This window comes from Ixodes scapularis, unplaced genomic scaffold (genome assembly GCF_016920785.2).
Source record: "Ixodes scapularis isolate PalLabHiFi unplaced genomic scaffold, ASM1692078v2 PGA_scaffold6__148_contigs__length_123643588, whole genome shotgun sequence".
In the NCBI taxonomy this organism is placed as follows: Eukaryota; Metazoa; Arthropoda; class Arachnida; order Ixodida; family Ixodidae; genus Ixodes; species Ixodes scapularis.
In genome coordinates this window covers 45554393-45571473 of record NW_024609881.1, presented here as the reverse complement: position 1 = coordinate 45571473, position 17081 = coordinate 45554393, and the positions used below count along the sequence as shown (strand labels likewise).

The window sequence follows — 17081 nt, the reverse complement described above, 5'->3', positions numbered from 1 at the left end:
CTAACATAAATAGGCTGCTAAGACCGGCAATCTCGGTGGTGCTGAGTGCACGTTGCAAAAGAACCGTTAAGAGCTCGCCGTCAGCACGCGCTCAGCAGTCGCGCACACAGCTATGGCCGTAGCCAGGGGGGCCCAGGGGGGCCCATGGGCCCCCCCCCCCCCCCCCTCCGAGATCTTCCATTTTGCTGGGGCCTCCGCTCCCCCTCCCCCTCATACAGCATTTTGTCATAGGCGCCCCTCCCTCCCCCCCCCCCCCCCCCCCCCCTCCGAATCAAAATCCTGCTACGTGCCTGCCCTTTATAGTGGGGTCATCGGAGAAATTCAGACGGCCAAGTTCAGGGACTCCAAGAAACGATTTCTTTTTTCCAATCTGCAGATTCCCCGTCGTTCGAGAGTCTTCAGATTGGTATTTTAGTGACTGGCAGACGAGAGGGTGCCGCTCATTACGTTCAGGTTCTTGCTTCCCGATCGGTTCCTCGGCTTTCTTATCGGCTAATGCAGCACCTTGATTGGCTGCAAAGAGCGATAATGAGATGCTTGGGACGCTGCAGCCAATCAGGCAGCGCCAAAAGTTTATCGTCATGGTGCTGATCGTCTTTGTGCGTTTTGTATTGCCGGTTAAACAATCGCGCACGATGGTTGCGCCGCGATTCAAGCTCTTTCTTTCTGTGCGTGACCGCGTAAAGCCCTTGATCTCCGTCGGACCTAAAGGGAGACGGTTGGTAGTGTCTAGAGTCCATAGGGATTGAGGAGACGATAGTGTAAAATACCTTACCTGCCAGGGATAGGCACCCTTGGTGGAGTCCATCCCGCCAACGATCTTTCCGTGTTCGACGTGGGGCTTGCTCATGTTGGGTCTCCCAGCGAACGGGATGCCACAGACTGAGAGACAGAGAGATCACGCAGAGATTAAAGGAGCCCAAAGGCGTGAAAACAATCGAATAGGGCAGTATTTTTTTTTTCCGTTCCCGTGAAGAGTAGCCTGCCACTTAAATTCGGGAACAAGAAGGGAAGAAATAGTTTCGGGATTTCAAATGCTGCTCCATGGTCACCCCCTGCTGCGGATTTCCCAGAGATCAAAAATTAATATGAACTCTATAATTTAAAATAATAATAATAGAAGATTGATCAGGCTGACAAAAACCGGAGAGCGCGGAATCTGTTCTGCCACGTAGAACGTCACGTGACTTGAGGTCACATGACGTGGTCACGTGTCTAGAAGTCACAAGACGGTCACGTGTCACTTTCCTCGCTAAGTTTAGTGGGAAAATTTACGCACGTAACATCAAATTAAGTGGGGAAATTGACGGGATAATCCTTCACGACGGTCCTTCGGGACGGTTATTCATGACAGTTCTTCGTGGCGTTTTTTCATAAAATTCGGCTGATAAAACACATTTTCTGTTCAAAAAGTGAGGCGAATTCAAGGGTTATTTCGTTCCTGCTGGCTGTTATTATGCACTTTACGTTGCGATGTACTGTAATGGAAGCTGCGAGCGATAAATGAGCCGATCGAGCGCTCCACGCATATCACGTTCCTTCACGTTTCAGGCACTGCTCCGCCCAATCAAAAAATCGCGTGACACTCTCCGAGCTATGGATTGGCCGCGGTGACTCGCGCCGTCCGCTGCGGTACATCGTAAGATAAAGCGTACTGTAAAATCTTGAATGAACGCCCACCCTATATGAAGTGGCAAAAGGGCAGAAATATGAGATGAGCAACCTTTTGGGGGTGGGCGTTCATTCGGAGCTCTACGGTAGTGTAAAATTTCTGTAAAACTTGCTGTGTAAGATTTTCTTGAATACACTTGTCTTTGTGTTTCCGTCGGCTTTTCACACCTGGGTCGTGGTCTAGGAGTACATATGGCTTTCCATTGTACACTTTATCTGAGTAGTCGACGAGACGCTTCGGTTGAGTCATTTCGTGGTTCTTACCCGCGACTTCATGGCCAGGAGAATCATTTGCGAACGAGTATGCGAAAAAAAACACTGTAAAAGCTTGCAACTGACACGTTCTTAAAACATTCCCAAAGTCGCCAGTCTGACACTACTTTTCTCTCCGTCAGTGAAAGCACAATTAATCCGTCAGAAGACGGCCTAGTGAGGTTATGGTCAATCGTGGAAGGCCAATCACATTAATTACATCAATTCTGAGGTTATAATGAGCGACTCAGTCAACACATATAAAAGAAATACGTAGAACTAAATTCTCGGCGTCACCTAAAGAAGGACGCGTCGTCCTTCTTTAGTTGACGTGTTCAATCCGTGCACCGCGTCCGTGCACGTATTAAACACGAGGGCTGCATAAACGTTTGTTTGAAACTCGGGTTCTCATTGATTGAACATGGACATGAGGGAACGCTGGGGCAACACAACACGTTATATCTGCGCTCAGAATTGGGGTGACGTCGGAAATTCAGCACTACGGCTTTGCTATCTGAAAGGTAATGTCTCAGCGCGGAGCCGCACTCACTTTCCTCGATGTTAACCCTGGGCATGACCCTGAGCAGCGCCGATTCCTCCACGCTGCAGTTGAACCGCTTGTCCGTGGCCACGCAGGTGTAGACGGCCGAGTCCTTGGGCATGGCGTCGCTGATGTAGACAAGGCCATTGCCCAGGTCCCGGTACCTGGGACTGGTCGGGAAGGGCAGGCCGTTGCGCAGCCACGAGATGCTCACGTCGGATGAGGGCCGCTTGGGCGCCTGGGCCGTGCAGTGCATGATGGCCGTCTCGCCGTGGGACAGGTGCTGGTCCTTGGGGCTCTTCTTGAAGACTGCGCCAATGGGAGGCACTGTGCTTAGTACGCCTGTACGCAAACCCATGTCTCCAGCATGCATCACGCCGCGAGTGGATCTGCTGGCGGTCGAATTGTGCGCGCTCGGAAACCCTTTTGAGGAGCTGGCTGCCACTCGCGCGGTGTCTGCTGCGAATGTGAGTCCACGCACATGTTTATGAACAGTGCTTCCGTGTACGTACTACGACCGCGGGACTTTTACTCCGCATCGATCTGGGGAGTGAAAAATAGCTTACAAAGAGTGGCCCCACAAGAAGCTTTGGGAGTCGCCTCTAAGTTGTGCCAAAAAAAGACGAGGACGCGGTATTTAGGCTCGCTGAAGATCTTCCACGAGGCTATTTTTCCTGTCGAGCATCGACACGTGGGGAAGACAAGTAGGAAAGGTCCATTGCGCGATCCGTGACCAACAGTCGGAAGAATATCTCCACTCCATATGCACTTCTTAAAAGAAGCCTACACCGCAGAGGGCAACGCCTTCTGACCACCATTGTCCTGGTGTCTCAAAAAAGTTCATTAGAAGTACTAAATACTCTACATGTCACATTTTCAATACTCTTGGATAAAAAGCGTTGTGCCAGGTCACATTTGAACGTACTTTCTTTGCCAAATGCAATCGTGGTTGAAACTCCCAGTCGTGTGAGCGATGATAACACTAATCATCAGGGACACTGAAACATTCCGTGATCTGTTTAAAAAGGATAAACAACATGACTCCGAGACATAAGTTTTCTGCAAACTGAGCAGACGAGTACCCAGTTCATCAGGCAACCGTGTCCTAGCCATGACGCTTGCAGGGGTTGGCAGTTAGCGTAGGTAGAGCAGACTAAACGGATGGGTTCAAAAAGAGTGCTACATGATGTCAGTGCGATTGACGGAATAGACCGATCTCATCAAGCGTTCGGCGCATGCGTGACGCCGCCATAACTTTAGTTCACAGGAGACAAACGCCAGTGCACGAGAGGGCTCCTGTTGTCTCGTGCTCTACACGCGCACAGCTTCAGCGGGTTTGTCGCACGCGCAGAAAGACTAAAGTTCCCTCGATGCATTGCGGCAGCGGTGGCGTAGTCAAACTGGCTGGTGAGATCGGTCTATTAAACGCTAAAAGATACTGTTTATGATGCACGCGGCAATCGCTTTTGCTCTTTTTTAAGCTAGAAACTAAACACGTGCATAATTTCAACGTTGGTGAACACGTGAATGAGTTTATAAATGATGACAACAAAGCGGCCACACAAATGTCTAACTACCTTGTCGAACTTGGTACCGATTTGACTTCACTGAATGTCACCTACATATGACATGAAATAACATTCCTACAATCGTCATTTCTTGCGCGTACGAGGGTTGAGTGGTATATTGTGCTGCCCTCGTAACAAAACAAACCGTCTGCTTGTTCGGCGAGCTTAAGTTTTGTATAGAGGTTGTATTATAGTGGATTCTATGAGTGTTCAGTGAATCACTGCACAATGATGTGCATTCAACCGCGCACCATAATTATTTCTGTATTTTTTATATGTGCATTGAGGTCTCTCCACCCCACAAGTTGTGCCTTCAGACTTTTATATTTTGCGCTATGGCGCGCCACTTTTTTATTCTTCCTTTCCCGTAACCGACCACCGAAGTTCACTGGCTAGCCTGTACTATATAGCTATAAAGGTGAGCGAACGGCGGTTCAAATTTAATAGCACGGCGTCATTAATGGCCTTCACAGTGCTGGGGAAACCGACGACAAATGGGCTATTTTTGCAGTGTTGAAGCTAAGAATGACGCTGTGCTGTTCGATTCAAACTCCTACCCGCCCACCACTACCGAAGTCCTAACAAATAAACAAACCAACAAGCGCGTGCCCTGTGGTAGGAATGTAGCTTTTCCTCCTCATTTTCCTTGCGTTTTTTTTTTCGTTTTTTTTTTTTTTTTGTGACGATGATGAATGTGATAGGTTTGTACACCAAAAAAAAAAGATTACTAATCTCACGTACTGCCGGGGCGGCACCTCCTAGACTTCCCAAAGCCATTGGCCACCTGAAGAAGGCAACCACGCACTCTAAAAAAAGTCTGTGCGGCTACTTTCACGCACAACACTCGGAGAACCAATCAGCCCAACTTACGGAGGTAGCTCAGCGAATGACGATGCCAAAACATCTGTTTAGACCAAAAAACGCAGTCTGAGTTGTGACATTAAGCAATGCAAAACGTCACGCTTGCATTGCTTAATGTCACAACTCAGACTGCGTTCTTTGGTCTAAACATATGTTTCGGCATCGTCATTCGCTGAGCTGCCTCCGTAAGTTGCGTTCATTGGCTTTCCGAGTGTTGTGCGTGAATGTAGACACACAGATATTTTTTAGAGTGTGAGATCGGGAGAGCGAGTCCAGAAAGGGTCAACTCACAGACGTTGCACTTGCTCTGGGGCTTGGTGCCCACCATGATGACCTGCGCCGTGGCCATGGCCTGGCGGTCCTCGGTGGTCACGATACAGGTGTACGTGCCGGCCAGACCCGAGTGCATCTTTCGGATCCAGAGTGTGGTCGCCGACACCATGTACAGGTTGGGCAGTGGCATGCTTCCGTTCAGCACGGCGGTGTCGTCCTTCTTCCTGATCGTCAAGGAAAGAGACCGAACGATCGGCAACGACCTTTACCTCCAAAAATCTTATGATGCACATAATACAGTATTTCATGAGCAATCGCATAAATTTGTTTAGAGCACATCTAAACAGTCGTTTCGGGGAGTGAACAAAGACATATTGTTTATCGGTTTCCCTGTTAGATTCGGCTTAAAGAATCGAACGTCACGTGACCTGAGGTCACGTCGCGGCAATTTTCCAACTAAATTAAAAGGGGGTAAACAGATTGGGATGCAAGTCGCACGGCGTCAATTTCCCCCTTAGATTCAACATGGAAACTAAATCGGTATAAAAGTCACGTGACGTCAATTTCCCTGGTGAATTTAGCGGATAAACACATGAACGGTCGGATGGGCGGACGCAGTAATTCTTAGAATTCAGAAGATTTGCTCAAAAGCATTTTTATTTTTATTTTATTTTTTTTGCATACCAACATCGCCTGAAGAGGCGTTATAGTAGGGAGGGGCACATACTTCATAGAATTTCTACATTTCAATTACACGGTGAAACACAAATATTCAAAGAATAATGCACAACGGTAGTTAGAAGAAACATTGAATTTTTTTAGAAAAAACAGCTCTGACAATGCCGTCTCAACAATGTCACTTGTCAGGTTATTCTAATTCTCAATGGACCGCTGGAAAAAAGAGCATTTGAAAACATCAGTTCTGCTGTGGAATGACACATTTTTTTTTAGTAATCTCTTCTTTGTGATACATAGGCAGGCTCAAAAATATACGTGGACCTAGTAATTGCGCCACTGTTGTAAAACACTTTATGTAACATTTTGAGACGGGAAAATTTCCGTCGTTGACTCAGAGGCATCCAATTTATAGACGATTTAAGTTCAGTTATGCTAGCTCTAAACTCATACCGGTAACAAATCTCGCAGCACGATTCTGTACCTTTTCTATTTGATCTATAAGGTTCTGACTGAACGGATCCAATAGCTCACTGGCGTAGTCGAGGACAGACCGGACATGAGAAAAATATAATGTCTCCTTCAAAGAGGGCGGAGCCATCCTAAAATTACGTTTAATAAATCCCTGTGACCGGCTTGCTTTCGCTGTAATATAGTCAACATGTTTATTTCATTTTAAATCGCACGAAAAATAACTCCCAAATATTTAGCCTGCGATGCCAGTTCAAGTGAAACACCACCGTATTGTAGGATGAAGGAATAAATTTAGTTTTTTCTAGTGAATCTAACGATAATACATTTAGATACATTTAGAGACATGCGCCATTTGATGCACCAGTCATCAATTTTATCTAAATCACTTTGAAGAGCGAATACTTGAGCATCACAGGTCACATCATGCACTGTACCAAATGCAATCGTCTGCATATAATCGAATATGTGAAGAGACGCCTTCAACTATATCATTAATGCATATTAATAAAGGAGAGGGCCAAGTACCTACACCTGTGGAACTCCGGATGTTATTTCTATATAGGGGGACTGTAAACCGTTAATTAACACGGACTGTTTTCTTGAATTAGGTAATCACCAATCCAATTAAAAATTTCCAGATCTATGTTTAGTTTGTGAAGCTTGTTCATAAGAAGAGAAGGAGGAACCATATCGAAGGCCTTTTTGAAGTCCAAAAAGATACAGTCAACTTGTCGGCCCTTATCAAACGATTGTGAAATGTCGTGATAGAACTCAAGCAACTGCGTGGTACAAGAAAATCCTGTAAGAAAACCGTGTTGAGACGGGCGAAAGAAATTTATAAGACTAAGGTGTTTCATTAGGTTAGTGTCAATAATTTGCTCCATAGTTTTGCAGCACATACTTGTTAGTGAGATGGGCCTGTAGTTTTGTACCAGATTTTTTGAGCCAACTTGTGGACGGGGACGACCCATGTGCAGATTTCCAATCCAGAGGCAAGAAGCCACATTTCAACGATACCGTGAACAAAATAAGCAAATAGCTCGAAATAACTTCAGCACAAGACTTCAGGACAGCGTTGGGAATTTCATCGGGGCCAGGTGCTGAACCTTGTCTAATTTTCTTTAGAAGGTTCAAAATACTGTGTGTATCAAAATAGATTTCAGACATAAAATCAGTAGAAACAGGTACTTCTTCGGAATCGCAATAATTCCCCGTGACGATATCCGAGAAAACAGACTTGAATTAATCATTGAAACTGGCAGCCTTTAAATAGTCATCCTCTAAAAGGCAACCCTCGACCAAGAGGGAGGGAATTCGAACAATATATATTTTTTATTAGAGCGATGAAACTTCCAGAATTCCTTTGGGTTTTGCCTGAGTTTCACATTTAGTGTTAAAACGTGGTTTGCCCGGGACGAAGTGATTGCACGTTTAAGGGCGATACCTATCTCCTTTAGTTTATTGTATGATGCAGAGTCATTACGAGCTCAGTATTGAGTTAGTGCACGTTTATTTTGTTTCCGTAACTCGGAGTTCATCTATGGTTTATCCTGACTACGCTTCGGGGTGATAATTTTCGATGGAACGAAAATATCAACCAGAGTCTTTATTTTATTTCTAAATATGTTCCACAGGAAGTTAATGTCACCTGTCATGCTTGAAAAGTCTCCAGTTGTTAAGCGTGCTTCATCTTCTCGCCAGGTTGCTCTGGTAAAGCGAGAAGCTGAACACCATCCCCTATCACAAACATAGGCGCCGTTGGTTGATATACAAGATCTACACTTACTGTCAACAGATATCAAATGATGCTATATCACTTAAGATCACCGTCCAACATAACTGCAAGTTCTGTGTATACCCTTATCAGCCAGAACATTATGACCACCTATACCTAATACCATGTTCCTTCGCCACTGGCACGCAAAACAGTCTCAAGGGTCATCTGCCGCCAAGTGCGATATTCGACGAAGTTCAATCAACGGTCTGCTCAGAAACACTTGTACCTTGACCTGCTTTGCATCTAGCTGTCAGTTGAGCAACAGATAGCCGCTTATTTTTCCGTCGGAGGCTTTCCCAAATGGGAAATCCTCCAACGTTCCCATTCTGCGTTGAGGCTTGAACGTGCAACGCCTCGGCAACTTCTAAAAGTTTTATCGTTCTTTTTGTACTTTTGATAAGAACTAACGACGGCAGCTCGCAAACACCCGACGACCTTTACAGTTTTCATGGTACTTGTTCCGCGCCACCGGGCCATTGCGATCTGCCTTTTGTAAAAGTCTTTTAAATAAGCACCCTTTCCCAATACTTGCCCAAATAGTTGACAAACTTAATCTTCTAAATCCCCGGCAGCCGTTAGCTACCAGCTGCATCAGGAGTTCGTAGATAACGCGGATGGAACGTCAGCTAAGCGCGCTCATTCACACAGTGTAGAGGTGGCCATAATGTTTTGGCTGATCAGCGTAGGTCCGGAAACATAGTCAACAACTGCAGCCATGTTACCAGTTTCTGTTTACACGTTTTCGGGCATACCGTTCTATCACTCAAAGAACAAAAATCTAGTAAAAAATGTATCTAATATGTAACGACACCTGAAAGGTATCAATCTGATTCAGCCTAGCAAATAAATATGTGAAATAAAATTGTTAATTGTAGCATCATATTTGTAGTATGCATCGTTCAATATATTGACAGGTATTTCATATATTACGAAAACAGAACTCGGCCTATTTTCTTCTGAGAAGAAGCATACGAAATGTCTGTAAATTCAAAAAGGCAGAACAGCTATGCACGTCATTATTGCGAAACAATTTTCAGAAGGTTGGAGAATATTTTTTTGCAGTCAATAATGAGAAAACTCGAACGAGAAATTCTTATAGGGGCTCAGGTACGACGATTACAAGCGCTCATACGCGAAGACGTATCTACCAGAACAGTTGCATCTACATGTCATTTCCTAGTGTTCCAATTGTCTTCTTTCTAATCCTTGTTTCTGGGTACTCTTAGTATTCTTGCGATGTACCCACTAGCCCGTCTTTTCACCTTACGGTATGTCCTATCCCCGTTTCTTCTGTTGTTTTAGATAGTTTCCTCAGACGCGGGTATCCTTCATAGACAATTGCATTGTTAGCGCGAACACGACACTGACCTTTTTCTGGGTTTTACTCAAGCATGGGCACCAAAATATAAAACTTCAGTTACTGCTCTAAAAAAACAAAAAAAAATAAAAACTTTCCGCCGCAATTTATTTGTTTTAATGGTAGCTGTTTAGTTATGGGGAGAAAGACAGCAAAAACTGGGGATCGCTTGTTCGCGCTAACAGTGCCACTCTATGTACTGCTCGCGAGTCTGTTTACTTTCAGGTGGATGCTGTAAGTAACTCACCAAGTGACTTTGGCTCCCGGAACTTTTGGAAGGCATTTGAGAATTCGGCTGTCGTCGGAAGGGACGGTCTCTTCGCCCGAGATTTCGTCGATGAGTTCGCTCGAAGGAACCAGGTTGTGCTTGGGCAAGGTCACCGTCTGGGCATCGTCCACCTCTGCTTCATCTGCGCACGCAACAGACGTTTCTCAACTGAAACGCGGAGTTCTCTCAATACTAACTTCGCATAACGTTTTCTAAGCTGAGAGTGAATGCCAGCTAATTCGCAGAGCATGATTTTTTACAAAAACCGCACAGTCATCATCATCATTGACGTTGGTGAAAGGTAAAATAGATGGATGCATGAATCTATGGATGATAGTGGCTGTGCTATTTATAGACCATTCCAATCATCACCTCTGTGCTGCCGTCTTTTTCACCTGGTATGTAGAGCACGATCTGAGTATGCACATGCAGTAGCGCTCTTCCGGGAAATATCAGCTGCCGTGCATCCGTCCATAGCGCAGTGACTCGGCATTTTCACCTGGGTGATAAGCCCCGGAAAAAGTATATCGGGCGACAGGTTTCGCCACCTATGGATGGATGGATGAATTCTAACGGCTGTGCCCTTACAATGGCGGTAGCTTACGCCACCTAGCCCAACCAACGATGACGATGATGATTATGATTATGCGGAACAACACCCATATTATTTCGAAGTGCACATTATAAAGGAGATTCAGCGTGTCAGTTAAAGCTGAGCCAAACAACTGTAGATCTTGTATCACATGAGTGCAATCTCTGATACTCTGAACAAGTACTAAGTACTGTTACGTAGAGCAAGACTTGCGGTTGGTTAATGCAGTAGACACAGCATTCGCTACCGTTGGCTTAGCAGCGAACAAAATATAAAAGACAATCTCAACACGATGTATGGGTAGTTTGACGGACCAGGTCAGAGGAGGTCAAGGAATGTTACGCATAATAATTTTTTTTCTGTGTTCTCACCGTCACCTGTGACGAGGTTGTAGGAAGCCACAAAGCCTCTGAACTCGGAGAAGTTGTCACTGTAGAACTTGAGCCGCATCCGAGTTTGCGTCGAGAGGAGTTCCTGCATCTCCCCCTTGTCGCCGCACATGCGCCCCAGCGACTTCCAGCCTGCGTCAAAGTGGAATTTATTATCAATCTCACTAGTGGCCATCATCCTCAATCAAATCGAAGTTTCTCAAAAATTGTTTAAACAAAAGTGTTCGAAAACTTTTAAGTAACATGCCAAAGCATTTTTGTTTCCCGAACGCAGAAAGAAGGATGGCATTCTTCATCTTACAACGGTATACTGTTTTAATTCAGTTTATTACACGACAGTTGCACCAAGAAATGACTCTTCACCTGAAGAGTTAGAATTCCAAACACCATCCCTAACAAAATAATAAACATAGCAGTGACATTTTTTGTGGACTAGGGTGGGAGATCGCGGTTCAAAACGTTATATCTGTCCATCACTATTATTAAAATTTCTGGGTTCTGAAGACGTCTAGAGGGAGTTCAACCTTGGTAGCACACATGGTTCTAGAAAGGCTTTCAAGTTGTGCCAATATTAAATAGTGTCCTGTGGACAGCATAGGACATAGATGCCGCCTGAATTCTATGTCCTTTGAAACGACCCGTTTACATTGGATATGTTCCGAGTGCTCAAGAACATGGAAGGATTTTACCCCTAAATGAAAGGAAGATCTCAAGATAGAACTTGAACAAATAATCTCATGGGTGACCTTAGAAATATGATGTTTTGTTACTTGGTGTACTCAGTATTTTAAGAAAAACAGATAGCAGATAATATTGGACCTCCGTGGGTAGATAATTTGCGACTCAGTGGGTATTCCCATCGAGACCCTAGCGCCCACTGTATGCCCCTCGCAAAGCCTCTTCGCAAAACTGTGTTACCTTCGTCTGCATCGTTTTATCAATAGTAGAACCCTCCACGGGCATCTCTTACTCACGTGGGTCTAACTATGGTGCCTGGAGCGCGTCTCCGACTGGTGTGTTTAGTGTCCTATCCCGCCCATACATCAAAAGTGGTCCCAAAGTGGCTACAAATGACGTCAGAGAAGCCGGAGTGTCATGCTGTCGCATGTCGCGATCTTGGCGGTTGGTCGTAGAAATGCTGGTGAAAACCACAGGCGAACGCGAGTGTCGCTGTCGTCACGGCGTTCCAGGCGTCCCAACTTCCAGATGCTTTAGCTTCCGCGGACTGCCGCATTGGAGAGCGACCTGCAGCAAAACAGGCGTCTGCCACATACATCACAGCTATTGGGACGCCGCCAGATTCGCGACCTGCGAGAGCATGACACTTCTATGACGTCATCACGCTGAAATCGAGGGACCACTTTTTTTGGACCCGGTAAACACACCAGTCGGAGACACGTTCCAGGCATCGTAGTCTAACTGCATGGTGTCACGCGACAATAATTTTCCCGCTAAATTTAGTGGGAAAACATGACGTCACAGTCTTACTCGGGACGTCACGTGATACCAAGTAGTCACGTGACGTCAGCTTCCTTACTAAGTTTAGTCGAAAAATTGATGTCACGTGACCAAAGGTCTCGTGACGTTCGATGACGTGACAATAATTTCCCCGTTGAGTCTAATGGCAAAAATCATCACGGTGTCATGTGACGTCAAGGTGTCACGTGATGTAATGGCGTTACGTTACGCCTCCATGTCACGTGACACCGCAGTGTAACGCGACGTGACGTCAAAATTGTTCCACTAAATTTCGGTAGCAAGTGCTGATCGTTAAAAACCTTATCAAGTGCTATCGGGCCTTGATTGCATTTGACGGAATGTCTAAGATAGCCAATATTTCCTACGCGCAGACGGACTGAAACCCTGCCGTGTCAGGAGAACACTCCTCCCAAGTTTTGCGTAGCGCCTTCGTCTGCTAAGTAAGGGGCCTTTTTCGTCCGCGCAGAAGGACCGGAAGCCTACCGTCTGGGAGTCCGTCAAAGACCTCGACGTAGTCGAAGGTGCAGTTCTCGTCCGGCTCGAGCGAGAAGTCGTCGAAGCGGAGGGCGACCCTGGTGCCCAGCGGAGCCTCCAGGTCGACCTGGCAGTTGGAGCTGGCCGGGTACCTGTTGGGGTAGTTGGGCGTGGCGACGGTGCCGTTCTCTGAGTCTGACGTCAAGCCACAGGCTTCAGATGGAAGGCAGAGCGTGCGCCGCCCACACAAGCAGCGTGTCAGTCAACAGAGCTCGACCCCAAAACACACACACACGCGTCCCATCTCGCTCATAAAACCTCTTACAAGCACTAAGACACCAAATTGTGCCAGTTAGGAAACGTTGTACAGGCTGTCCAAAAACAAAGTTGCAGGGTTTTTGTCATCGCTAAGTAAAGTACGCGCGCTCATTCTTCGGTCCGAATCAGATTCCAAAGTTTCAGAACTGTTATCCCAATCAAACGTTATACGTGATTTTCGGAAACTTTCAATAGGAAAACTGCAGATGACCGGGCTCTCTAATAAACGGAGCTGTATGGCGCCAGTTACCAGGCAAGGGCCCCAATTTCCCACTGAAATTTTCAGAGTAGCATTTATAACCTTTGATAAAGATAATGGTTAGATCTCAAAACTTGGTATCTGGTTCAAACTGCCAGCACTGCACATGATGGCGGAGAATGAGCATTTGGCGAGGCGTGCTTATTTTTACGGTGAAAAAAACACGAAACTTTTCGGGAGGGGGGGGGGGGGGGGGGGACTTTTTAAGTCGAATGAACAGTTTATTAAACGTACAAGAAAAACAAAACTGCAAAAGGACAAACCTGTACACGCACCTAGAGTTTAATAGACTAAATAAGGCACGAAGAAAGCAAGCGCAGTTGGCGAGTCCTTTGATGAGTGTCTCGAATCTGGTGAAGTTACTTCACTTCCTTTCTTTGCCCTTATCGTCTATTATACTTCAGTTAGCAGAATACAGCTAATACCCAAGACTCCTTCGTTTCTGAACCGCGCCTTAGTACTATAATCGATTACTTCAAAATGGCAGCCATGTGCAATATAATCAAAACCGGGCCATCAAACCTTGCCAACCTCGCCGACAAACGAACGGACCGTCATTATCTTTTTTTTTTTCAAACTAGATGAGGGGCTACTTCACAAAAAAAAATTCCTATCGAAAATAACACAAACCATACTGAAAAAAATGGGTAAACATACACCATACATCCACTAGTACCCTAAGAATAAAAAGAAATGAAAAGTAAATACTTTTCTCAGAAAACTTTACTACGTTAAAATATAAGTTTAAAAAAAACTTCCTTAGCTTATACAAGTATAATACACACAAAACACAACAAAATAGTGTCTGCATGCGCTGCGCGTTAAAGCTATTTAACTGAAAGTCCCTAATTATAATTTTTTTGAAATGCAGGTGAAAGAGAACAAGGCAATTTACTCTGACAGGTAAAAATGTGGTAGGCAACCACGGCTAAATTTATGTAAGGGACGATTACTAGATGTATTACTAACTATTACTGATTACTATAACTGATTGCTAACTAATAGATACAATTGTGTAACTATTGAGTTATAGTTCGAAAGAGTAGCAATACAGTACAGCCCGTTTATATATTGAAGTCAGTTTTCTCGGGAAGACATTTCGCTATAGCAATATAATTAAATAAAATAGGCTTACTAGTCTTACTTGCGCTTAAAGGACACATGCAAAGGAAAAAAACATTTTTTTTAGACAGCTTAGATGGAAAAAGGATGTCATAAAACGATTTTACAACGAAGAAACAAAATTTTTAGAGCTATATTTACGGCGCTATACGAATTTGTAGTTGGCGCTCGCGGGAGCCGCCGCTGGTCACGTGGTAGGCCCGCGCGCCGCCGCGCTGCGTCGCCGCCGCACGCTGAGCGTTGTGCGAACGCCGCTTCAACGCGTTTCTCCACGCCGCCGTCGCCGCCGCCGCACAAGTTCGTCTGCTTCGGGGCGCCGCCGCCGTCGTCTGACCGGCGCACAGGTCTATCGCGTCTGCTTGCGCTTTTTCAGGAGTTTCCTTTGGGCTCTAAAAGTTACTTATTCGTCTTGGTTTTTTGTTATACTTCAAACAAAGATGAATAAGTTACTTTTAGAGGCCATAGGAAGCTTCCGAAAGAGCGCAAGCACCACGTGATAAATAAAGACCAGTCACGTGATAAATACAGACCACTTTTCCGCGGTGCCCGCGGGCGCCAACTACAAATTCGTTTTGCGCCGTAAATATAGCTCTAAAAATTTTTTTTCTTCGTTGTAAAATCGTTTTATGGCGTCCTTTTTCCATCTAAGCCGTTTAAAAAAAAATGTTTTTTTCCTTTGCATGTGTCCTTTAAATTTACCTTCGATATATCTGAACTTTTGCTATGTCCATATCTTCGTTCAACCATGTTTTACTGTATCCGTACCTTCGCTATATCCGTGTCTTCGATATATCCGTGTCTTCGATATATCCGTATCCTGGCTGTATTCGTCCTTGCGCTAAACTTTTTCCTTTGCTATATCTGTATATTTGCTATATCAGTCTTCTAAAGAGGTTCTAGTGTTCTTAGTTACCTTTTATGATGATTGGAACATACCTAATAGAACGCAATCAATGCGTGAACTCACCTCCCTCGTGGGTCGCCTTAATGCCTCCCGTGTTGGTTTCGTAGTGCAGAAAGAAGCCGCGGTTGTTCAGCAAGTCGTCAGACCTGAAGTGGACTAGAACGCTGTTGCTCGTTGATCGCAGCACCCGCTTCTGCGAGTCCCCGCAGAAACGACCCAAAGACGGAGAATCTGCAGATCATAGAATGCAGACAGCAGTTCTTGCAGACTGCTGTCTGCGATTCGGTGACAACAGCAGTATAGGATCGCCACCATTCGATTGTTATGTACGCAGACTTGCAAGTAATCAAATTATTTGTAATGAATTACCTTTTGAGCAATTTTGTAATCATCTAATTAAATTTTAGGAAGTAATCGCAGAAGTAATTTGATTTCTTTCGGAAGCACTAAAATTAATTCTAACCACACTATTTTTCTGATGGCGCCATTTATTTATACAATTCTCATTCAAAAAATCCTCGAATCAAGTCTCCGGGAGGAGGATGGTTTAGTAAATTTGGTGAATTAAGAACTTATCCTATTATTCGGTAATTGTAATCCAATAATACACCGTTCAAAAAACCAGTGTTCAAGCCGGCAGAAAACCTGTCCTTTCGAAAATCTGAAGTAATGGGAAATATAACTTTTACATTTTCAAGTAATCGCAAATTAATTTTATTCTCGAGTAATCGAGTAACCTAACTCAATATTTTTAAGCAAGATTAATTGCAATTCATAATCGTTTTCGTGTTAACTTTTACATGAATTTATGCACCTTTACAACCGATAACGAGACTTCGAAAAAAATCCCCCGGATTAAGCATTATGTCAGATGAATTGAAGGTGTGATACCGCTAATACGTAGTTCCTACCTTACTACGCAGCCCTCATTCCCACGCAACGAAGAAGGGAGAGGGAACTGTAAGCGAACCGATTAACCCCTTCCCCCTTCCCCTTCTCCGCGCGGAGACCAACAGGACAACCTAGCAAGGTCCCATGGAGACTTTCTATGTATAAAAATGTATCTCTTTAAAAACACGCGTGGCCACCGTGAGTACAGATAGCATGGGTGGTCTAATCTAGTGCGTTAGATTTTCACGATACAAGGGGGACGGTCCCCAAATTCAATCCAATCTAATCCCATCCAATCTACACTGACATGAATCTGAGAACCGCCAGGGAGCTTTAGCAAAGTTATGGGATGCCGGGCGACGTCGTACGTTTCCCGACACAGCAAAAACACGATATCCCTGTTTTATCTTAATTTCACTGATACCGTTTAATGTATAGAACTTATTTACTTTCCCACTAGTTTTTTCTCAGAGTCGCCAAGCAGTGAGAGAAAAAAAACGCGGTGATTCCACGTTCTTTAGGCTAATTGATTGCGCTCTGGACGCGCCAAAATGGCGACGCCCAGGGGCAAAGGTGTATTTCACGTGGAGAAGGCTAGGAGATGAAGCACATTGCCTTGCGAGCTGTTTTGTATACAGAGCCAGGAGTACACTGGCTGCGTTCTATTTTATACATAATATGTGACGTTGCCACAGCTACTGGCCTGAGCGCCCGGCTTTACCAAACGTCTCATTTGCACAAGAGCGCGCAATTAACAACCTAGGTCAGGTTACAAGCTCGCCCCGACAGCTGAGGCAGGGTACATCATGTATGACGCGGAGTTTATCCCGTATAAAGGCTTTGACCTTTTGCCAGTAGTTCTCGTTGTGCTCCGGCATTAAGACAACATGGAATGTGGCTCTACGAAGAAGTGCCTGTGAGAGTTAATTCTCATGG

At 45.0% G+C, this 17081-nt stretch overlaps 1 protein-coding gene across 1 annotated transcript in view; it reads right to left on the bottom strand.

Moving 5' to 3' along the window:
• Positions 1 to 17081, bottom strand: part of LOC8026137 (CUB and sushi domain-containing protein 1) — an 80202-nt gene that overhangs the window by 13093 nt on the left and 50028 nt on the right. Inside the window, exons 6-12 of the mRNA XM_029980804.4 lie at positions 15318 to 15485; positions 12661 to 12864; positions 10681 to 10830; positions 9697 to 9859; positions 5185 to 5390; positions 2474 to 2773; positions 776 to 882 (exon numbers count right to left, since the gene is read on the bottom strand). Coding sequence (XP_029836664.2) covers positions 776 to 882; positions 2474 to 2773; positions 5185 to 5390; positions 9697 to 9859; positions 10681 to 10830; positions 12661 to 12864; positions 15318 to 15485 — 1298 coding nt within the window. The remainder of the gene's footprint in view (positions 1 to 775; positions 883 to 2473; positions 2774 to 5184; positions 5391 to 9696; positions 9860 to 10680; positions 10831 to 12660; positions 12865 to 15317; positions 15486 to 17081) is intronic.